Source organism: Psittacula echo (assembly GCF_963264785.1).
Source record: "Psittacula echo genome assembly, chromosome: 3".
NCBI lineage: Eukaryota > Metazoa > Chordata > Aves > Psittaciformes > Psittacidae > Psittacula > Psittacula echo.
In genome coordinates, this window is record NC_137736.1 from 62,975,820 (window position 1) to 63,000,003 (window position 24,184).

Here is a 24,184-nt window from a genome sequence, read left to right on the forward strand (position 1 = left end):
GAGCAAATGTTAGCTGTGGGCAACCGTTCCCAAAGGGCTGAGAACCAGACCAGGGTTTATTTGATGGAAAGCTTAAGCATCCTGAGCAGATAGCAAATGCTCCTTTAGTTTGCTTCATCTCTTAGTCAGCTAATTCCAGGGTATTAAGAAACCTCTGGCAGAGGGCAAGACAGCTGGAGGCTGCATTTCCAGGGTGGGGAAGCACACTCATCCTCTCATGTGGGAAGTGCCAAATTGGTTTTAGCATTATCACATCATTTCTGCGATGCAAGCCATACAGTAGGCAGCAACAGACAGGCAAGCCTGTGGGGAGTGGTGACTGCCAGAAGATGTATATTAGTCTGTTGATGGCCTGGGTACTTGTCTTATTGGCTGTGATTAGGCCTCCCAATTAATGAATCTCTTTTGGACAACTTCCTTGTTAGTCCCAATAAATCTGGCTCCTTCCTTCAACATTATTTTCAGAGGAGTCAGGCTGCATTCAGTATTATTTATGGCAACATAAGAAAATGTCTTCTGAAACAAAGAAGGAACAGCCAAACAACTCAGAAGTGGGATTTATTTTTTCAGTATTGCTCAGTGCCTTCTTAACCTATACTTAGCTATCTTCTTAGGGAAAATTTCTTGGGAGGTATGCAAACAATCGCATTGCTAACCTGAATCACCCATTAAATGTGAGCCAAGTGCCCCAAGCCAGGGCATTTGGAAAGCAGTCTCAGGTTCTTGTTTGCTTCTAGGGATGCAGGTAGGCAGGCAGTGTGCCTGTTCTCGGGTCCTCTGATAAAACCGAGGATTTTGAGTTAAAAGGGGTGGGGTTGAGTGGCTTTTTTTATTATTATTATTTTTCTAAGGCCCCATTTCCAGGAGCTCAGGCTGTAAGAAAATTACCAAATATAGTGAGACTTGCAGTAAAACTCACTCAAGCTGGCAACCCAGCAGCTGGAGAAATGCTCAGTGGGGTTTCTGCCAAAGAACGTGTCCTAGATTATTCTGTAAGAGCATGGGGGCTTAGATGCATCAATCTCTGGGTTTCAGTGGGAGGTCAAAGCTATCTTCTAGGCATCTGATACCCACTCGCCACGCTCCATCATCAAGTTTAAGCTGCCTGGCGCTGAAACCAGCCATTACTTTCCCACAGCCCACAGTGCCGCCTGCACAGCCCAGGGACCACATACAGGTTACATGAGTGTGGGCTGACAGGAGGGAAGTAAAAATAGCCACACCAGCTCTTAGCCATCACATGCAGACTTTCCCACTGCCAGTGGAAATGTTCTGCAGAGCATCAAGGGCCAGGGAAAACCTGGCTTCGCAGTGACTGCACATCTTGGGTTGGGTCAAGCTCCATCTACCCAACCTGTAGCATCTTTTCTCACGAGCCATGACAGTGGCTCTCGCTCTGATACACACCAAGATTTTACACTCTGGCTAGAATTTCCTCCCAAATTTCAGGTTAGGGGAGACCATGCAAACTCTTTGTTATTTACAGACTGGTTGCGAGCCAGCCACGGTCTTGTTATTATAACTGAGGGTTTCTGTAGAAATGTACTACATAACACTGCATGTGAAATTCAAAGCAACTTCAGTGAAAATCACTTCCAGGCTCTTCAATCAAAACTACAAAGGGGCAGAAGCGTAACATAGTCGTGCTGAAAATAAGCAATTTTCACAACATAAATCAGCCCTGACAGCCTCTCAAGGAGCCCCTCACATAGCCACATAATACCTTCACTCAGTCTTGCCTACTTCTGACCTCTTTTTTTCTGTCATTTCCTCTTTTGCTGTGTCCTGGCCCTGTTCACAGTGAGATGCAAAGGTTCAAAGGCTGCTTCAAGTTCCAGCAAATATCAGCTGTGCTTGGTTCCACCAGGCAACATGGGTGCAGAAGCCATCGCTTTGGCCATAGTCCCTCACACACAGTAAAGAGCAGCTAAGGGATCTTTTCTGTCCTTCCAGAACTATCAGCTGGCTGTTTTGGACAGGTTTTGGGCACATTTCAGCTGCAAAAGCACTGTCTCTTGATACAAGCACTAGGAAAAAAACCCATAAACTTTTATCTGTGTTAGTATGAAACCACTGCAAATATGCAAAGACAGTGCAAGTCACTTTTCTGAAGTGAAACTCAGTATGCCACTGGATAATCACAGAGTGATCCGCCTTTGTGCAAACACCATCCTGGCTAGCTACACTCTTACATCTCAGTAGTTCATCTACACAGGTAAAGCCGTGTGGATCAGACTATGGAGTATTTTTTTCTGTGTTACCTCTGCCATCTCTGCTTCCCATCATAAACTGCAGATTGTAGAGGAACTGCAGTCGTTCCCAAGGGACTTGATCAGCATTAAGGTTCTGGGAAGCTGAATGCTGTGCATTTGCATAAGGCCTGCCGGCTGAAAAAGCTAGCTGGCTGGAGATAAAAGCCAAGCGTGGAAACAAGGCATCAGACTGATGGCCATCACTTAACTTGTGTATTCTCCATTCATACATAACCACCTTATTAAGGTACTTACTTTTATTGCCGAGGTAAGGTCAACCAGGAATGCAAGTAAGCCAACACAGGGAGGAAGAAGCAAGGAATGGGGGAGGCTGGGAAGAGGCTGAGACACTGGGTCAGGCAGGAAGGAAATCCAGCTGCAGAGGAGCACAGAGGGCAGGAAGGCAGGGGTGAGTGGCAGAGAGGATGAAGAGAAACTATGCCTACAGCACTAGTGAAACAGCAAAACACCACCTGCCAGAGGCAGGGACAACTCATCACTGTGGGGCTGATAATTAAAACCAAAACTTCCTCCCATTAGGGACAATCACTTCCTTCTTTCTGGGTAAGTACTGGGTAAGCCCTGCTACTGCTGAGGTCTCTGACGCAGAGCGTGCTACCCTATTTCTCCCAAGCAACTGATGGGGAAAAAGGCCACCATGCTCCTGCAACAGTCAGGAGGTCTGGGTGAGCAGCAGGACCCATGTTGTGTCTTCCCCCCTTATTCTGAGCAGCCCTTCCCAGGTCAATGTGTTGCTTCCTGCCACCCCTGTACAAGGGAAAGGGAACCCTCGGGCACCAAATGAGCTCCTTGAAGGTGGAGCATGGCCCTTGCTCCCCTCCCACCTCATGCATCAGGGTACCCTTGGACTGAGCTTTGCAATGGGTTAACACCCAAAATAGCTGCACATATTTTCTTCCCCTCTTCTACCCTGTGCATGTCTCTTGACACCCATGCAGAGATGCTCCCATCTACAGGTAGGGCTAGTGCCTAAGAACGATAGTGCCCACCTTCAGCACAGCCTGGCTTTCTGTGGGCCTGATCCATCCCTGCCCACAGAATAAAGTTTTAATCCCTTTCCCCCTGCAAAAGCACAGTTCAGGAGCAGCATATGCCTATGTTCTGGTGTCATGTGTAACTGAACATGATGGCAGAAATCTCTTAATGCCTCGAAACAAGACAGACGTGCAGAGAAATAGATAGTCTACCCAATGTCTAATAAAGCATAAGGGAAAAAAAGGTCCAGCCAACATACATAACTGGTTTTGGTTCTCCCCCCTCTTTTTAAGGGACAGCTTTTGATACCATACTTGCAAAAACACATAATTCAAAAAAGGAAGGAAGTGCTTTGAGGGTTTTTTATTTAAAGCTTGACAGGATAAACGAATCACAGTCTCATTAAATCACACAAATCTCAGACTGCACACAAGACTAAACCACGAGAAATAGGACGTTACAAATCTCCATGCAGTTCCACACTTCCAGCACAACAGCTCATTCTATTTCTGCTCTTGGCAAGGTTAGAATAAAAAGCTTCTTTTCTTTGCTCCATAAATGATTTTAGATGCTATATTACTTGAACTTAACACAGCAGTAATTGCACAGAAAAAGGGCAATCTGAATTGCTTCCTGAAAGAAGGGAACGTTTATACTAACACGCGCATGAACAGAGAGCACAGTTACAAAAGGTCTGTTTCAATCCTATCACAAAAACTTGACCAAATTCACAGTCTTCCAGGCAGAAATGGTTGGAGAATTTTGATTTTCTACTCTAAAGCAACAATGTTTCTGAGATATACCGATTATTCGTATCACAATACAGCAGTAAATTTTGTATCTGCAGAGTATGTTTATATTGCATGTTCCAATAAAGCAAGTCCTATAGGCACTGTGGTTTGCTTTGCTTTCTATTACTAACTTTCTTATTAGACTGTAGTTTGTCTTTTTACATTTGTTCCAGAAAGCAAGCAAGCCCTTGTTTTAAAACTCTAAAAAAAGAACAAGAGTAAATAAATTGCTCCCTGTTTCTCGGCTCTCAGTGCCAATTCCTATTTGTTTATGTTAGCAACATGACTGTAAGAAAGCATTTAGAAAATTACCATTGTTAATGTCTCATTTCTATATACTGATGCACATACATACAAAAAACATGCCTTCAATAGGCTTATTCGCTGTACGCTAAAAGCTTGAATGAAAGTTTCGCCCTGGAAGATGTCTTGCCAAATTGAAGGATGAAGTCAGTTTAGCCCTTGTTACATTACAAATACAATCCACAAGTGAAGTTTCCTGGACTGGAACAATTTTTTCTCCCTTTTTTGTACATTTTAATACTTAACATGACTATGCTGATGATAAGCCAACCTACACTAGCTGGGATGTTTTGTTTGGCTTCATAAAGCAAAATAAAGTGGTATTACTATTTAAGTTCTTTTTCTTTCTTTCTTTCCTCCATTCTGGCACTGTTTTATGCATGGCTCAGGGCAATATTAGTTTGAACTATGACTAGAGCAACAGAAATCTCTCCTGTGGGGGATACAGCTGTTTGCAACCTGACACGAAACACTGGAACCTCAATCCTACCTGTCTAGAAATTTTGCAGAGAAACAGGATTTCTAAGAACTACTATCATGAAACCAGTATGAGGAATAGTGACAACTAAATCAAGGTTGTTGGTTGGATTCTTCATAGTTTTCCCCTTTGTGCAGTCATTACTGCCCATGTGCAGCGCACACAAGTCTTCTCTCCCAGCTCTTGCAATTCACTCCCTACAAATACAAATGACTTCACAAGGTGAAAGGTAGCAGAAAAAAAAAAAACCACTCACAATCTCTGAAAGCTCTGACACCATTTAAACAGTGAGAAACTGAGGTAATTGAGGGGCAAGATAGAGCTGGCTAGTTTGCAAGGTTATTTGCATTAGTTGCTTTTGTCATAAAAGAGAACAAAAAACAATTCTGAGCCCATCCTCACTGGATACCACTGTGGAATTACCATTTGATGCTAATTTTCACCATCATAAGAGACGACGAAATCTAAAACCTTGTATTCTGAGATCCACGGGACACTACAGACAATCTGTGAAAGAGTAAATGCTTTTCTTACTAAGAAAGATACTTGGCAGAGGTTATTGACATGCCTTTAGAGACTAAAGTCTCCATTTAAATACTGTCTTTGAAGTCTGAAGCAAATCAGAGTACACGTAATATATTCCTTCAGTTCTTCAACAAGTGGGACTCTCAACATTTTCATTAAAATATTTGTTAGTATTTCAAATGCTATGTCTTTTTTTTTTTTTTTTTTTTTGGTTTTCAGTCAACAGTCAGGCCTTTGAAATTATCACTGATTTCAGTGAAAAGAAGCCCTCCTCCTATGACTGCCTATAAGTAGCGAAGATGTGCAATCCCCCTGCCTATCTTTTGCATGCTCTGCTTAGTAAATGCAGATGCATCTGCTTAGAAGACGCAGATGAAGTGCATTCTCTTGCCCGGCACAGAGGATAGCCATCCTCCCAGTAAGATGTCAGACATGTCTGAAACTCTCCTTCTCCTTCTCTTCTCCTCCCTTGCCGCACACAGGCACCCACGGGAACACACCCCAGCTGTGGCAAGGAGTAGCTGGGGTCTGTCCATGCTCCCCTAAGCATATCTGCCTGCTTGCTTTCCCAAGAAGCTTCTTCTGAGACATTGCATGTCTCCCTTCAGGTTTGTGGCCCTCTCATAAGATAGTGAGTTTTTCCTCACCATGGCACCATCTGCCATTTAGGAAGGCCATTGGCAACACTCAAGCCAACCATTTGGTGACAAAAAGGTTTGTGAGGATGGAGACTTTTATGTGGTTTTGCCCCTTGCCTAGCATAATACAGCTCCAATCCACGTCTGCAGCTTTTAAGTGCTAAAGGAGGAGGGCAAGTAATAAAGAAAAGCCAATTCACTGCCCTAAATCAATCAGAAGAAGGTCTTCTCTGCCAACATAAAAAGAGACTGTTCTGAAAAAGAAATCTTTGTTTTAACATAGATGATTCCTTAGCAACACACAATCCGTGTCAAACCTATTCTGTTGATGGGTTTTAGTCATGCTTCAGTCCTGTTAAGAGCCTAAACAAATGAAAAAAACAACAAAAATCCCAAACCATTTAGTCCGATCTAAAAACTAATGCTTAACATTTCTAACATTTTCATGATTCTTGCTCTTATATCCTGATTTGCATCAGTAAATCTAGTCAGCATATGTTAGTAGAAATGTCATACTAACAATTAAAACTGCTATAGCAGGTATAGTGTATACTATACATACACAGGACGACTGCAAGTAAAGCAAAATTTTCCTGCTTTCATCAGCCTGGTTTTTTTCAACTGTTGAAGAAAAACCACATCGAAGTTCAGGCTAAAATGGGTGTAAAAGCGCAGAAAGTTATACCAGCAGCAACCAAGCAGTGATGAAACTCTTGTTCTGGTGTTCACCTGTGTTCAGACTACTCCAAACTCAGATTCTTCAGCATCTGTGCAAAACATTCTGTTGTGCCTGCTCTGCTGTGGTAAAAGAGTAAAATTCTTGTGAATCTGTATTTGGACATGAGGAGGTATAGCAAAGTGCTGGTAGAATTCCACACTCACTGGTAGGAAACCTGCCTCTAGTAGGAAACCTGCCAAGTTTTCAGTTTCGCCAAACCCAGCTTGGTGAATTGATTAAACAAAATTTACCAAACCAGTAATGCAGAAGGAACTCTATATAGGAATAGTGTATTTCCTTAATTCATTGTAACCTGTACTTTATCTTAAAGCATTGCACAATTTCATAGTACTTCTAATAACTATAGTGAATTGCATGATATGAAAACCCCAAATATGAAATCTGACAATACCTCTAACAGACCCTGGAAAGTCATGAGAGACACTAGGTTATTTCCAGAGAGCAAAGGCACAGCTCAGTGTATTCCTATTATCCCGCCCCTGTGCTGACAGAAAACTACAGCAGAATCCCATAGCATCTCACAATCCTGAAGTGACATTTAAGTAGAGGAATGCAAAGATTTTGAGATGAATTTACAGGCAGCAATAATTGGTCTACTTACAAATCACATTTATTCAAACGTATCTCATACCTCGCATTCTGCCTGCCCACAGTAAGAATGGGTGGCTTTTCTTCTTCAGCATAAGAAAATGAGAACCACTGAGCTTTTCTTACACATACAGACAGACAATATGTCCTGCTCCAGAAGAACCAAAAGAAATACTGTTTAAAGTTAGTGGTGGGTGTAGGAGTACCCAGACCCACAGACCTGAGGTCCAGCTGCGGATAAGAACCCCACTGACCGCATTCGCACACAAACACAGAACTGCCAGTGCATGCGCCACGTTTGTGCTGCAAATCAGGTCACTGGATACCACCACATTTTAGTCTAGGGATGCTGTACTTTGACAAATTTCCCCCTATGGACATGGAACTGTTGGAACAAGTCCAGAGGAGGGCCACAGGCTGAGAAAGTTGGGGCTGTTCAGCCTGGAGAAGAGGCGGCTGCATGGAGACCTCATAGCAGCCTTCCGGTAACTGAAGGGAGGCTATAGGGATTCTGGGAGGGACTATTCATTAGGGACTGTAGTGACAGGACAAGGGGTAATGGGTTCAAACTTAAAACAGGGGAAGTTTAGATTGGATATAAGGAGGAAGTTCTTTACTGTAAGGGTGGTGAGACACTGGAATGGGTTGCCCAGGAAGTTGTGAATGCTCCATCCCTGGCAGTGTTCAAGGCCAGGTTGGACAGAGCCTTGGGTCATAGTTTAGTGTGAGGTGTCCCTGCCCATGGCAGGGGGGTTGGAACTAGATGATCTTCAGGTCCTTTCCAACCCTAACTATCCTATGATTCTATTTTAACTACTTTTTGAAATTGCTAAATCTTTTCTTCAGATTGCTCCAAAAGCAGCAGAAATTATTAACAGTGTACAAAGTTATGATGAAATGGGCTTATCATACTAAATACTGATAAGTTTTTTAAGCTTTGTTTGAATTTGGTACAGCTCTTTAAAACTCCTATCCAATGTGCTTTCACAATTCTCAATGGATAGTATTTATCTGACTTATTTACTAATTATTTCGTAATTACAAGCGTCCCTCAGGTCTGAATAATTTTTGATGAAAGAATGAGCACACTTACACAGTTTCATACCATGAAGGAAGAGAAAATAAAGGAAAAGTATCTGTATGGTTCAGATAAAGCAAATGGAAAGCTTGATTTCTCTGAAGTGTTTTTTAACTTTTATCACCATATGCAGGTAACAATTTGTGTCTGTTAAACCTACAATGCCATGGCCCTGCCAAGGTCTCCATTTAGGGTTTTATTTCTAGTAAATGCAGATAATTACTAAAAGCTATGGCAAAAGCAATATTCCAGATGCAGATACTGTAAATGTCCCTGTCTCCATAAAGAAACTGAGTATGGACAAGCACATGAAAAATAATCATGTATTTTCAAGATAATTAAATACAACATGCCCAAGGACATGCTGTAGAGGAGCCTACATTTCTGTCAGTGGGTAACATATACAGTTTCCTTTCCAGGACATGGAGAATCCAAGTTTATGTGAATTCTAATACATCACTTTTTTTCCAAGCACAATGTTGTAAGAAACAGGCACACTGGTGTCTTCAGTTTAAAATCAATTTCACTCAGCTTGGGCATCAGAGAATTGGGGAAAAAAAATAGTCTTTTAGTACATGACACTTTTCATGATGCTTTCTAAAAGCACTCTCTTTCTTGGAAAATGTAACATTGTTAATATAATAGGTACTTTATGTACTCTGTATGCTCTCTCTACAGCTACTACTTCTCCAGCATTTCTGCCAGTGGCTGATGACTCCAGACCACAGTCGCGTTTCCTCCAGCATCACCATGTCACTATAACCACCTCTTGACTTCCAAAACCTCAGAAGAAGGAGCATCCCTATTCTGAACCATCTCCAAGACCTATGAACCAGTCACTACTGCTACAAGCCTTGACCCAATCTGTCTTTTTCTTGATGACACTTTTATTCAGCATGCCTCTTTCCAAGTCACTTGCCATTTTCCCAAGTACTTCTCATACACTGGACTTGCAATTTTCTTCTTTTGTAACCTCCCTTCAGATGGATGGAAAATGAGCAGAATCTTTTGCTTACAAAAGAGACTGCACCTCAAAGATGAAAAAATGTAACTGTTTTGTTTAGTGGATCTGAATGAAAAATTCAATTTCAGTTTATATCCCAAAACCACAGCAGAACTGATGTGGTATCAATATTACTTTCAGAGAAACTTGAACACTGGGGTAATGAGCAAGTCTCTTGTTGCTTTGCTGTTACTGACCACACTTACAGCTGATTCCAAACAACTGGGGGGTGTGGAATCACACATAAAAAGGCTGACTTTAATCCAGTACTAAGTTAAGAGAAACTTCATACTCTATCCCATATACTCAGCATGTGCATTCAGCACTTGAGACACTCCAGTAGTGTCCATCTAACAGCTTTACTGTCATTACACAGCTGTATCATTGTCTCGCTGTTAATGCTCCTGCCTAATTTCCTTAAAAATGTTAAAACTCAATAAATAAGAAAATAATATCAGGGATTTACTGGGGGGGTATTTTAATTATTTTATAGTGTCGTACTTTTTAAGTATTTTTTAGAAAGTAAGCCAATGCAGAAATAGGGTTAAAGTGGCACTACCAAAAAGCAAACTACTGTGGAAAGATGCCTTTACTGTCTTGAGCTGGATCAGATGTCTATCTTAGCCATCCTGAACTTCTCAGCAGTCAAGGCTATGAATTACTATTGGCTGCTTGACTGATTAGACATAGCGCTGGTATGCCTGAGACCTTCCAAACACAGCAGGGGTTACTGCAGCAGTAGACAATACTATAATATTGCAGTATTAGAGGGTATGCAGTTTTCTATCCCTTCTCTCAGCTTGTGCACGGGTTTATGAGATGCCTTGGAAGCTTTTGTCTGCAAGCACAGGACTGAGCAGCACCAGCAGTAACTCAAAGCTTTGCAGCTCTGCAGTCTGAAGAGCACAGACACACTATTTCTGGAAACGCCAGGAAGATGTAAATTCTCTGAGGTGATTTCCTCCATTGGGGTCCTGCTTACTGAAGAAATCATTCAGGGAGTCTACGCCAAGCACCACAGTGCAGTGATGCTCAAGCTAGCTCAGGAATCAAAAGATTCATCTTCATGTCTATACTTTTCGCACGACATTTCCTCTTTGGTGGGTATGGTTTTGCTGCTAGCACCAACTGAAGAATCCTCGGGGCACTTTCAACTGCAACTAATTATTGTTTTTAAAAAACAAAGAGCTTCAGTGTCACACAGTACAAAAGCAAAGTTCCACGTATATACAGTGAGCTCTAGATGGGCCCTTATTTGTCTCATGCCTACCTTGCAAGAACAACACATATTCCAGCGACTGCAAGGCTTAATTATTTTAATTCCGTGGTCCAGGAGTTTTCAGCGGGGTTTCTCCACTGCTTGCAGCTTTTGCAGACTGTAGCAGTATATCTGATCAGTAGTTTAAGTAGCTGTGATCACATTACACCCACCCTGCACTCTTCTCATTGGCTGCCTATATAGCAGCAGATTGATTTTTAGCTGGCTCTGTTGGCCGTTTTAGTACTCCTAATAACAAAATGCCTGAGTAAATAGAAACCCTTCTGATCGATATTATTTGCAGACACCCTTTTTCAGGAATTAACCCACAATAATCTACTTTATCTTAGCAGACAACTGTATGTTTGGTGTGGGGTGCATTAGGCAAGAAGCAGTAACGTCCCTTGGCTACAGATCATAGCCTGTACTGGTACAGATGGCAAACAGGACAAAGTCCGTCCCTTGAACAGACATGGAGCACCTCCCAGCCTCGTGAACTGCAGTGCTCAGCAGATGCTGGGTGATCCTGCCTGAAAGAGAGTCTTACCAAACACTGATCAACAGCACCTTGTCTCTTCCAGGAGCAGCACCTCCTGACTTTTGTTAAGTCTCTCCTGGCGCTTTCAAACTGAGCCCCAGAAAGAAAAATACAATTAAACACTGAGTTCAAACATTCTCAGCCCCTGCCTCAGGGTGAGGGCTCACTGCTGCTTGACATCTGTTCCAGCTCTGCTTGCTCACTCTGCCTGTAAAGTGACTCGGTCAAATTAATCCAATGTCTTTAAAGACAGCATATTCAGAGACCTTTGGTCATGTGACTCCATCTACCAACAGCAAGTATCTGCAATGACATGCTTTGGTCTTCACATCATCCAGAAAACAGCACTCAGAGCAGAGGAAAGGGCTGTTGCACAACCAGGTATCACTTCTACACAGAATTAAGTAACAGGTAAGGTGCGCCTAACTCAAAAAATTAAAGGCACTTCCAGGCCCAGAGTCATTTTCTTTAGACCTTATAATGCCTATCTGAAATCTTACAACTTTAGCGCCTAGACATCTCAGAGTACAGGTGTTTAGACACAATGGAGAGCAGTTCAACAGCATACATGGACATCAGTGGTCCCAATATCAGTTCTTGCCACCTTCATGGCTTTCCACAGCAGGCGCTGCCACTAGGGAGAGCTTGAAGGACAAGATGGACATCTTGAAATTTTTTTGCCTGGAGGTGAGTATAACTAGGCCAACAGAGATACTCTCTTCTACCAAGCACAGAGGGAAAAACTGTAGTAAACAGTGAGGTCTCAAACCAGATGCTCCAAAAAGCTCTCCAGAGATATAGTCAGGTGAGAGCAGGACTCGAACCATGACTTTCTCTCCAGTGGATAGTAGGGCTAATGCTTCTGCCTTACCACATATACCATACAGAGCCATGCAAAATCTGGCTCCAAGCTATGCTGCTCTGAATTTATCCTTAAAAAGAAAAAAAAAAAAAAATCTAAAATAAATAGCAAAAATAAAATCAGTCTAAACAAGAAATAGCAGTGAATAATTACAATGGAATGAGTATCAACAATGCAGAAATATTTCTAATGGAGAGATTAGCTTTCTATAACAAACTCCGGTTTTAACCTTCATAACTTCAACAAAGTAAAACCCAGTCACATGAAATTTCACAGTCATGGTCTTGTGCCAAGGAAAGCTTCTCTGGAAAGTCTGAGGTAGATCAGCCAAGGCATCTTGGAGATATGAGAGTTCCAGAAAAGTGAGGTGTTCTCCATTTCTTGGACTGTTTCCTAATTTTTTTTGGCTCATCATAACTTAAAAATGGTTGGCTTAGACATTCCAAATTTGCTTGGCTACTGCTGGCGCCTTTGACTAGTTGCAGGCAATTTTATTACTAAATGTGGGTTTGCGCAAATTCTGAACTCTGCAGTTGTTAACACCACATGTTGGCTTGTATATACCACCAGCAAGCCAGCCTGGCCCGCTGCAGGCTCCTCAGTCACCTCTTCAGCTGTGCTCAGGAGGCAGCACTGAAGCCCAGGACCCTTTGCTCAGGTCCAGCTGGGTGTAAGAACTTGGCTGGACTTTACAGTCTCTATGGGGAGACATTTCGTCAGGCTGGAGAGAAACGGTCCCAGGACGCTTCCAAGCCTTGCCAGTAGCACAGTGCCTCTCCTGGAAAGGTAAGCATAGAGCAGGCACAGATGGTTTCCTCCCCGGACTTATTGTCATCCTCCCTACTGTGACTTCAATCTTGACTTAGCCTTACTCTCTGATGCACCCAGAAATATTCCCAGGGAACATCCACATAACTCCCAAGTACTCTCTCTTCCATGGATTACTGATCCAATCTATTTTCCACTTCCATTTCATGGTGATTGCAAACTCCGTGCTGGGGTCTGGGTGCCGCTACTGCAGCTTATTACCTCTCTCTGCTCCACTCCATTGGTCCTAAGGGCCCTCTTCTAGACTGGAAGCCTCATATGCATAGGCACAATCTCATTAGACTTCAGGGCAGGCAAACCCAGGGGGAAGATCTCAGCCTTCAAGAAGTAGATTTCCCCTGAGCAAACTAAAAGCTTTGATGAATCCCGGAAAGCCTGGGGGTAAGGAATTTGCTCTTGATGGGGACCGCTCTGTTCACAGTCCCAATTTTGGTAACAGATACTTTGGCAAGATCATGTATCTTTTGAGAAAGCCTTCAGCATGGTCAACTGCATTAAACAATTCTCCTTAATCTCTGATACTCCCTTCGACAATGACTCTCACCTGCCAAGCTGCCAGGAAAACAAGCAGTGTACAGCTGATCAGTGGTGGAAAACATTAGGACATTAAAACATTTCTCAGTGAAGTATTTTTCTACACAGAAAGTGCCTCAGTTACAAAGAGACCTATTCTTTTTGAGATGAACACATGCATGACTCCCATTCACAGGAGCTACGGGAGTAGAAAAGGCTTGAAAGTGTGTACATTTACCAAACATTGATCCCACACAGAAGTGCCTTTTAAGAATGACACATCCTTTGACCCACTGCATCTTACTTTTGCTCTTCAGAAACCAGAGACTTTGTAACTACGACATCACCTACATTTAAAAAACAAAAAATGGTGATACAAGCACCGAAACCAAAAAAAAAATCCATAAACTACACAGTAGATAGGAAGAACTGAAGTGTTTTCCACATTGTTAACCCAACTGAATATTTATCAGAGCTCTTATTTTTGTACTGGCTTCATACATCGGTTTTGTCACCGCAGATAATCTACCTCAGAGGTTTGCTCTTCTCAGGAGAGACCACACAAAGCTCACCCTAGTTTTACAAAATACACAGCCTTGTGCTGGGTGGGCACAAACCTGTGGAGCACCAAGGAAAGCTGCCAGAGGAGGATGTCTCATGGTCTCCCATGCCGTAGCTCTCCTGCCTCATCTTCCTGCTCGTCTTCCCTTCGGGAAGGGGTGCTACCCCGCTCCATCCTGCCCGCTGCCTCATGAGCTAATGAAAAGAGCATGAGGAGGATCTTTGTGCACCTCCCTCCCCCTCTCACTTCACAGAGGGCCAGTCACAGTCTGACCCTAACTTAACACTCTGGCTGTAAACTTACTTAACACTTGTAGAAGAATTTATTTTTTTCAAACATACTGATGGCAGCACATGGCCCATCGACAGGTTTATTATTGTAAGACACTTTTTCCACCACGTTATAGTCTTTTTTATAAACATGTGTTTCAGCACATAATAAAAACTCCTAAGAACTGTTTCTGAAACATGTAGATACAGAAACTACTCTTTCAGGTTTGTCAAGATAACGAAAGAAACAATCTTTAAGGGACTTCCATTTTTATAAATGCCTTTTCCTAAACATCTTGTAAACCTAAGGGTACTGAGAGTTATGCATGTTCAACAAAACAACAAAAAAAAAAAGAGAGAAAAGTGAATTCTCTTTCTTAATGTCACGTTATTCTCCATTTTGTCAAAGCAATCACTCTTATACTCAGAAAACTTCTCCTTCCGCTAAGTAGACCATTTAACTGTGCTTTAAATCAAAACATGTGTTTTATGGGTGAATGAGAAGCTTCTGAAAAAAGGTAGCATATTATAAAGAAAATGTCAGCACCACACTACCAGTCACGCAAACTCATCAGTGTAAACCCACCCTTGGTATTCTGTGCCCTTCAGCTGTGCTAATAAAAGGTCTGTATGTGGTGGAGTCAAGGTAGTTAGATCACAGCTTTACATCCATCTGTAAGGCTATATCCAAGTTAAATATCTGTAAGTATGTCACTGCCTGACTTTCCTATAAACCACATTGTCTTCTTAAGAAATTGTCTTCTTGTCTATGCAGCTATAATGCAATTTCTATGCTAGTACCACTGGTTGGGTAGAGTGAGGGAAGAGATTACATGGTGTACGCTGCTTTCTTCAAAAAATTCCTGCACTCCTTTTATTCTTAATACTTCCTCTATAATGCCTCATGATATATTTAGCCCAAGCAGGCTTTGTTTTAAAACCAGTTTCTTCAATACACCAAAATATAACCCAACTCATGTATGTTTGCTAGGAGCTTTGTTTCCTACCACCCAAGTTTATTGTCTACTGTGGAAAGGAGTCTGCAGCTAGAATAGAAACTAGGACTCACAGAAGTCTAGATCCAAAGCCCACTTAAAGGCAGCACAAGACCTTTCACTGATTTTATGGGACTAGGTATCAGGCCTGTAGCTCACTGAAGACTCAAGAGGCCTTCCAGACTGTATAATACAATACATTAAATACTCCTTAACCACTAGAATGGAATTTTGCAACCACTTTGAACATTTCATTAGTATTTAGGGCATTTAGGGGGTGAAAGAGCACATCTGGTTTGAGTATGTTTTTCTTCTCCCCAAAATGACACTCCCCACAAAACATAAGATGTTTTAAGACACTAGAAAAAATAATCTGTGACAAGCAGATTTGAAGCTTAAAGAAAAAAAAATCCCCAATTTTATCACAGAAATACCGTTATAATTGGCATGCATGAGCTTGCATTCAAAGAAAACTCATTTGTTAAAATTAATCAGCAGCCTCAACCAATTTGTCAGTAACTACTGTCAAGTCTGGACATGATTAGCTTCACTGGGAGATACACTGTGCCCTCTATAATGCTTCCACAGGATGAAATCCTAAACCCAATGAAGCCTTTGAACATTTTGCAAGCAACTTATTGATATGGAGCCAGGACTTCATGGATGCTGCTGTAGGCTCTACTTTTTTTTCTGCTTTCATAGATGAAGCCTTTCTAGGAAAGAGACAGGCCAAGAGCTCCGACAGTAAAACATGGTCTTTCTCCACAAGCAAGCAGAGCACAATTAGCAGTCACAGGACTGTACGCTGTGTTTGGAAAAACTTAACTGTCTGGATCAGTTTGAAGGCTAATATGAGGCATAATGTACTTGTCAGCCACCCTGACAAGTCTTTTGACAAGGGGGCTGGCTCTGCTCATCTAATTGCGGTGGCTACTCCTATGATGTGGAAACCTGTCTATTGGAAACTGCATTTCACAGGTGACTAAACAGCCATTGGATGGTAACAGCTTACCTGACCTCCATCCTCTGCCGTCACATAAAGGTGAATGGCCCAATATCCCATTGCCAGACCAGAGCCAAACGCCTCCTGCTCTGCGTAGTGAATCATGAAATATCTACAACGTTTTTCAGATTTGCATTGTGTTGAAGCAGCACTTTGAACTAGCATCTTCTTATCTAGGAATCAGCCTCACAAAAGAATGTCAAATTCTGCACTACTTGGTTATGCAAAGACAGAGCATTTTGGACCATGACCGTAGAACATCTCTCTGCGTTCTTATACATTTATATGTAGAAGGTATTTACTGAAGTTCTGTCCCTCAAACAGAACTTCATAGGCAGAAGACACTTGTTAATTCATAGAGACTGGATCAGAGCCTTTGCTGATGGACAGACATGACAGCAACCAGACCAAAAGTAGTCCTTCCAGTGATAGACTGAAAGGCAACTCCACTCCCAGAATTAAATACAGAACTTAGCATAGCAGAGCGACTTTAAAAGGAAGATTCTATAAAGAGCTACTTTAAAAGGCAGATTCATCAAATATTACACCCTCCAGACCTCTGGCTCCATCAATGACATAATGGATTCACTTCTTCTCACTAAGTCCTCTGCATCTGGTGGGCCACATATCTTCCACCCAGATACGCATCACAAGGGAAGAAGAAACTTTCCTTTCCATGGTTGACAGCTGTCTAGTTCACACAATTTTTGTGGTCAGTTCCCAGATAGCACTTGCAGTCATTTTGCAACCCCAGCTATAAAACACCCTGTTCTCGGATAGCGTTTACACAATTTAATACAATAAACAGGAGAGTATACAAAACCTGCAGTGAATCCTACTCAGATCACAGAGCTATGCAATGAGTAACATTTACTTTTCATTTACATTTAGATTTCTGAAGTGTAACCTTCCAGAAGGCAGAATGCAAGAGCACACACAACCAGCTGTACAGTCATATCTCCAGTGATACGTAAGAGCACTCTAGGCCACCTCATCCCAGTGCCCAGCTCTGCTTCGCTTCCCCAGTTCTCACCAAACCTCTGGCTGTCTTCAGCTGTGTGGAAGATTTGGCCTCTCCAAAGTGACTGGTGTCAAAGAAGGCTTTGAAGGCCTGCAGACCAAGAGGCTCTGAGAGGAGCAAGCTCCCAAGGTCAAGGACTCTCATCACGAACACTGGTAACAGCTCCCTGACATTTAACCCTTCAAGCATTTATCCTCCTTGAAAGAGACAATCTCTGAAAAATGCATACAACAAACACAATGATTTTGGCATACTTTGCTCTCAAGGCCAACTACTGATGCACTGTTTCAAGTGTATGTAAAAATTTCAGACCAGATAACAACAAATCTGAATTTCTTTACAAAACTGCTTTTCTCAGAAATGTTACTGATCAAGGGAATCAGTTTTCTATGGCTGCACCATAGGAAAGACTGGGTCTAAAATACAAAATATTCATAAAACCAGTAATAAATATCATTTTTTAAACATTCTTCTCAGGTACAATATGATATCTGTAGTCAGCTTTTCACATGATCTTGCATCCTAAATGATGATGAACCATGAGTTCTACTGGAGGAAGACAGCATTTATGGATCGAATGAGTATCCATTCTCCATGTTTAAACACATGAAGAAGCGCTTGCTGTGTTTGATCCCTTTATTATAAATCCTTTCTGGTGCATATTTTATCTCATGCCACTACTTCTACATTCTTAAATTAATTTTCAAGACACACAATGTCACTGGAAGAAACACCCTTACCTTCACTAACAGTTTAAAAACTTTCAGGAAAACAAAAATTGCAGCTTTCCCATTTGTGTCATGGTTTAGTGGATACCTAAATATGAATGATAGAGTTTTAAGAAAGATCAAAACATATTACCATATGAATGGAATGCAGAAGAATTGCTCTGAATTACAACCAGCAATTTTAGTTATGCAAATTGGAAACGTAGTTGGCACTACTGCAAATGAGAGCCTAAAAAGTGCAAAGTTCAGGGAAAAGCCATGCACGCAGCTGCACCAAAAATAACCATGGTCAGATAGAAGTCTGAAAGCAATTATTTGGGCTGAATATTGTACACAGACCACTGCACTAAGCTTCTATAATTAAACAAAACAAAAGTTCAGATGGTGTCTAATAAAGCATTTACTGCATTAATTATATTCAAGTATGGCAGTCTGATGCTTGGTAATAACTAACAACAATGTGAAATAATTTAAAGAAAGTATCTGATGTTGTAAATTTCTTTTTCATTCATCAGTACCAATGTAACTAGTCAGCCTTTCTAACACACATCAAACGCATGAAAAGGATACTGCTTAGTGTCAGGAAGAGCTATTTAAGGGTTGAAAACCTTTACTCTCAGGGAAGTCAGCAGCCTCCTTTGACAAAAATGATTTTTGCATTACGAAAGCAGCAGCAAAGCCAGATTTTCCATTCCTTGAACAAAGTCCCTATGTCTTTGTTTCAAAGTTATGGTGTCACAGGGGCATCTCATTTTTTTGTAGCAGCAACAGCATCTCAACAGATCTTCACAGATCAACAGATTTCCCATTGACCCTGTTCCCTGGGTTTGCCTTCACACTGATCACACAGCATGTGTATACATCTGCAATTTTAATAGTATCTGCAGCAATTTCTCATCAAGATAATTAATATTAGAGGTATTTAATGTACGTTGGCTTCTTTTAATGGCATTAGTAGTTAAATACATTGAAAAGGAGCCAACACCATTTGCCCAAGTAATTCTCCGTGGACCACTAGTCAATACCGTAGGAAATACAGAGAAGTTCCCAAAACACAAGCCGAAGATTACTGCAGACAGATTTGCATACAATTTCTGATGGCCCAGTAGCATTCCAATAACTTCGATAAAATCCAGCATGCTCCACTAGAATATACAGTAAGTAACATACACCACATCAATTCACAATGCAAGCATTAGGACGCTATCAACAGGATGCTGGTTTATCTCATTTCACTAATCTGAAACAGTAAAAAAATCAAATTCTATAGGATTACAATTATTTTCTATTTTGCTTTTGTAATTTTAAGTCAGGAAATTGTACCTCCAGATTGTATTTATGCACAACTCTGTTTAATCTAAAAGGGCGCATAACAATCATTTTGCATATTTCAAAGAAAGACAGAGGTAAGGTAAACATATCACTTTATCCATAACGTCTTTCCACTTGGACATTTACATATGCAATACTAACACCCCCTTAAGCTCCTTTTATAAAGTTTTTATAACACCTTCCCTATTGTTTGGCCTTTCTTTTCCTTTCCTTAATAGAAAATACATCACAAAACATAGATGTAAAGGTCTGCAACTTTGCAACAAACCTCTAACATTCTGTATACATTCTCCAACTCTGAATGCACAGCGTGGACAATGCTGGGAAATCCTGTCCTCATCGCCCAGATGAACTATAGAAGAAAGAAAAGGAGTTCTCTGACTACCACATCAGGAGTTGTGGAGGTCCTAAACTCCATCACAGAAGATTTCTGCCTACAGATAGTTCAAAGTCTGCACTTACAAGACCTCAAATCCAGCGCTTCCACAGCAAAGGCAAGGTGAGCCCTGCCTGCTTCAGCAGAGGTGTCTGCCAAGATGCCCCTTTATTGTCAGCTGCAGAAATTAGTGCGAGTATCTTGGGGTCTGAACACACTGGCAGGACCTCACCTCCAGACCCTTTGTCACAGCTTCTCATTCAGAAAAAATAAAATTGCACATCTTTTCCCAATAGTGCAGCTTTTGGTTTTTGCAAGACACACACAAACCCAGTATGCAACCACCGCAGGATTTCCATTCAAACAGCACTTTAGTCGGAAAGCACATATAAAGGAAGAATACCTCCAAACTCCACTTCAAATTTAACATAATAATAAAACCCCCTGCTAAAAAAACCCTGCAAGAGCTTCATCTTTAAATGGAAAAAATGCGGTCATTCTTTCCCTAATCCAAAAGCCCCGCACTATCAAACCAGCTCAATTACTTTTGCGTAAGTTTTCCAAACAAGAAAAGACATACAAACGCATACATGCATGAAAATTACCTGGATGCAGACACCACGCCTGTAAAGTTTCATTGCAAAAGGGTTAAAGTTCAGAAAGTTCACAAGACTGAAAAAGGAAAATCAGATTGAAAAAGTAGCGAAAACCTTAACCTTGAGGTTGGTGGCTGCTGCCTCCTGCCTACCACTTCACATTTCTCTTCGCATGAAGAAATGGCTAAATCTTACTCCAACAGTTAACAACTAAATTAGTCGAACGAGTAACCTACTCAAAATTTCTCCTAGTGCCAAGTGAAACACACTGCCATGACAAAATCAACTACAAACGGTAGTTGAGTATTAGAGATGCTCATGTTCCCGAGGAAATAGATCACAAAAGTGATCCACACCGCTTATCAGAGGTAAATTCGCACAGACCTTTCTTTTTCTTCCTTTGAGAACATCGATTTTTACATGCTAGCACGACTATTTATAAGCGCAATCTGCAAAAGCAAATACAGAACTAATAGAATAGCCTTGAAAAGCAACCACAAAAAAAAGGTCTCATTTAAATTCCTGGAAAGCGCTGCTTCTCTAAACACATCTATTCAAGCTCTCTTGAGCCGGCGAACCCTACTAAAAACACACCCTGCACACACTCCCCTCCCGAAAACTGTTAAGCCAAGAAGCCACTAAGCTATGCCGCTGAGAATCCATATGGCTTCACGTATAGGATTTTCCTCCCTGCAAACGCTGCACAAACCCGCCCCCTTTAACACCCCCTCTCACCCCCAAAATAAATCACAGCGCCTTCCTCCCGGGGGTGTCCCTACGTACCGCGGGGCGCTCAGGGCTCTCTGGGGGGCCTGCCCCCGGAGGTGCAGCAGCCGGGGCGGCGCGGGCGCTCCGCCTCGCCGCTCCCCACGCGGTGCCTCTCCTCCCGCATGCTGCTGGCCGCCGCTCGCACAAAGCGCAGGGCGCGGGTAGCCGCCGGGGGCGGGCGGCACCCCGGATCCCGCCGGATCGCAGCGGCAGCACCAGCGCCGGGAGGTGACACGGCAGGCGGGCGGCTCGCAGCGGCGCGGCACGGCACGGCACCGCCCCCCGCCCCACGGGAGCCGCCCCCCCCAACCGGGAGCCGCCGCCCGGCCCCTCCCGGGATGGGGGCGCCCCCGCCCCGTTACCGCGCGGGCGGTGCTGGGCGCTACGGTGGCGGGGCGGGAGGCTGCGCTGACTGCCCAGCGCAGGGGGCCGCCTGCCTCGGGGTGGCTTCGGGCATGCCGGGGGCTGCCCCAGGGCCGTGCCGCGCCGTCCCGGCTCATTGTTCACGGAGGGCAGCGGCGGGAGGGGCAGGCGCTGCGGAGGGAGGGGGCAGCCCCGGCGCTGGGGGTATCGCCGCACCTTCCTTTTCCGCACGGGCAGGGGCTCGGGGTAGCGCCGCATCCTTCCCGAGCTGGTCGGGGACGGGGCAGGACCGAGGATGGGGGCGCCGCGCTGCGCTGGTATGGTGGCTGCGCTGCACCTTCGCGGGGCTGCGCTGGGAGAGTTGAGAGCGGGAGGCAGGAAAGGGTGGGAGGTGAACAGGCGGGGGCCGGCCCGGCAGTCGGTTTGCCTGCCTCCGCCGGCTTGCCGAGCACAGAAAGCGCCTCGGGGCTCTGGCACCACGGCAGCTGTGGGGCTGTCCAGGCAAAGAAGGTCTCCCTGTGTCCAGTGCGGAAAGTTGAAGGCATGGTCCAGCCCCCGCCCCTTCTGTGAGCCGGGGTGGTGGGGCTCTGGCACCCATGCGGCGTGGAAGCGACGCAGCCAGCTTCGGCTCTTTAAGATTAGGCTCCGTTAATTAAGGAAATATTTTAAGCTTAAAGGTCTCCTGAGAAGATACACATTAACTCACTCGCAGAGCGGGTAGAAAACCAGTGCTGTAGATCAGGGAGCACAAAGGAGAGAGGAGTTCAAAGAGATGCTGAAGGAGCCACGGCGAGTCCTCCCTCCAGCCGTTGGACCTTCACCGCCCTTCCAGTGGTATTTCCAGTGGCTATCCAGCGACAGACGAGTGTTTGCAGTGCAATCCTCGCTATCCTTTCCCTGCTTACTGAACAGCTAAAAATACCTTAAAGCATATTTAATGTCTTTGTTCAGACTGAGTAGTGGTTTACTTTGCAAATAGCCCAAGTAAGTCTTCGTTTACAAATAATCAACACAATGATGGATACCCTTTATTGTGCTGAATATGCTCTAAGATAAGCGTTTGTGTGACTGCATCAGAGGCGGTAGCTTGTTCGTGCCCATATTTGTAAGGTGGGAGACGATCGGAACACCCTGCCTGCAAAAGGCACACCTTCAAAGCTTCAGAACTAGTGTTGGAATCCAACCAGTTAGTACTAAAGCAAAAAAAGATGCAATTCGCTAAATGAAGAAGTAACATCACAAAGGGGTGAAAGACAAAACACAGTCAAGAACGGGTTAACAGGTTAAAAAATGGTTGTTGAAATAACACTCCATGCCAAAAGCAAATAAGGATTGTAAATGCCAGCGAAGTTCAGCCGCTTACTTATGCCAATTTACTGAGAAGTTTCATGAATTGCAAAGCAATTGATGAATAAAAATGTGTTGGGTTTTGGGTTTGGGTGGTTTTTTTTGGTAGTGTTTTTTTTTCTCCCTCAACCTAGGACATTGTGAAAAACATTTCAAACCTAGAGCTAATTTCTTCCAAAATATAAAACCCCTCATTCATCAATATGATATGGTGTGATGCAAATGGGTTGTCTTACATACATGTAATAAAGGCAGTAAAAAACCCATAGAAAAGGACTGCGATGTAGATATATCTGCAGATTGGTTCTATGGGCACACTGCTGCTAGAGGGACAGCCCTCTATAGCATTCATTCAAAAATCTGAATTTATAAACATAATTAGCTATTAAGGGATGGATATTTTCCCAGTATTTTTTTCCCAGGCTCGCTGCATCTGTCTATAAAATGATGTGCTGGCTCATACAATAAACCATAAGCATGTGTTTTAATAAAACAAAGTGAAAAGTAGATAGTGCTTACTCAATCATTTAATTTATTTAATTATTTTAAAAATAGGAATCTAAATTTGTAGAACTCTACAGACTTCTCCATCTGTTACAATTTTAAACTGTGCTGTTCTTTAGTAGGCTTATTTTTAATATACCAGTGAAATAGAATTTCAATTCAGAATACAATGTAAATGAATAGCATAAATTAACTGAATGTTGCAAGGGAAGTGATGGCACTAAGATATCCTGCATGGGAATCTGGGATAGTTTAAACACAGTATCGGGAGAGATTGTCCTCCAAAGACTTCCTTCTCTTTCAGCAAAAGACTTCCAGAATAGGCAGCTAGGTTGGTGACAAGTAATGCTGGTTGAGCACAATTTTTATTTACTGCAGTGGGAGTAGTCCCTACACATCTAAATGTCAAATTTATCTGCAGAAGGCAGGTGGAGTTAGTCTGCAATCCAATTGGTTTGCTTCTGACTTTGACATTCTGCATTTGGCTTACACTGAACTCCAAAATGGAAGAGCTCAGCATCCTGTATTTCTGACCATCGGCCTGATTCTATCTTCAATTTCAATGGTATAATAAAGAACAGCTTTCCTGGAAAACAGGAGAGTGAATTGGTTTAAGGTCAGTAAGTTCAGCATCAGGCCCCATGGTGTCAGAGCAGCCTGGGGAAGGGTTTGAGATCAGAGGAGAGTAATTGCTGGCAAGTCCAGAATGGTAAAGAATTTACTTTCACAGGTTCACAGCTTGAAGGATTTGTCTTTTATATAAATTGGTAACAGTAGGGTAAAGTTACATGCAGTTGCTGTTGCCTTGTTATTGAGTTTGATGACCAGTATAGATGCATCTATCACTTTGTTTTGTTACAGTGTTAGAGCAGTGCATATAAATAAAGAGGATAAATAGCATAATTCACTGTGAGCAAGAATCATGGTATA

At 42.8% G+C, this 24,184-nt stretch overlaps 1 protein-coding gene across 2 annotated transcripts in view; it reads right to left on the reverse strand.

The window, feature by feature from the left end:
* ST6GAL2 (ST6 beta-galactoside alpha-2,6-sialyltransferase 2) overlaps positions 1–21,471 on the reverse strand; it is a gene marked incomplete at both ends in the record, with an annotated part of 47,248 nt that extends 25,777 nt beyond the window's left edge. Inside the window, one exon of one of the 2 annotated variants that reach the window (XM_080614482.1) lies at positions 21,403–21,471. Coding sequence is in view for 1 of the 2 variants with exons in the window: in XM_080614481.1 (XP_080470607.1) it covers positions 20,282–20,314 (33 nt within the window). Of the gene's footprint in view, positions 1–20,281; positions 20,315–21,402 lie in introns of those variants that run through there. The other variant, XM_080614481.1, reaches the window with a different exon arrangement.
* Between the last annotated feature and the right edge of the window lie 2,713 nt (positions 21,472–24,184).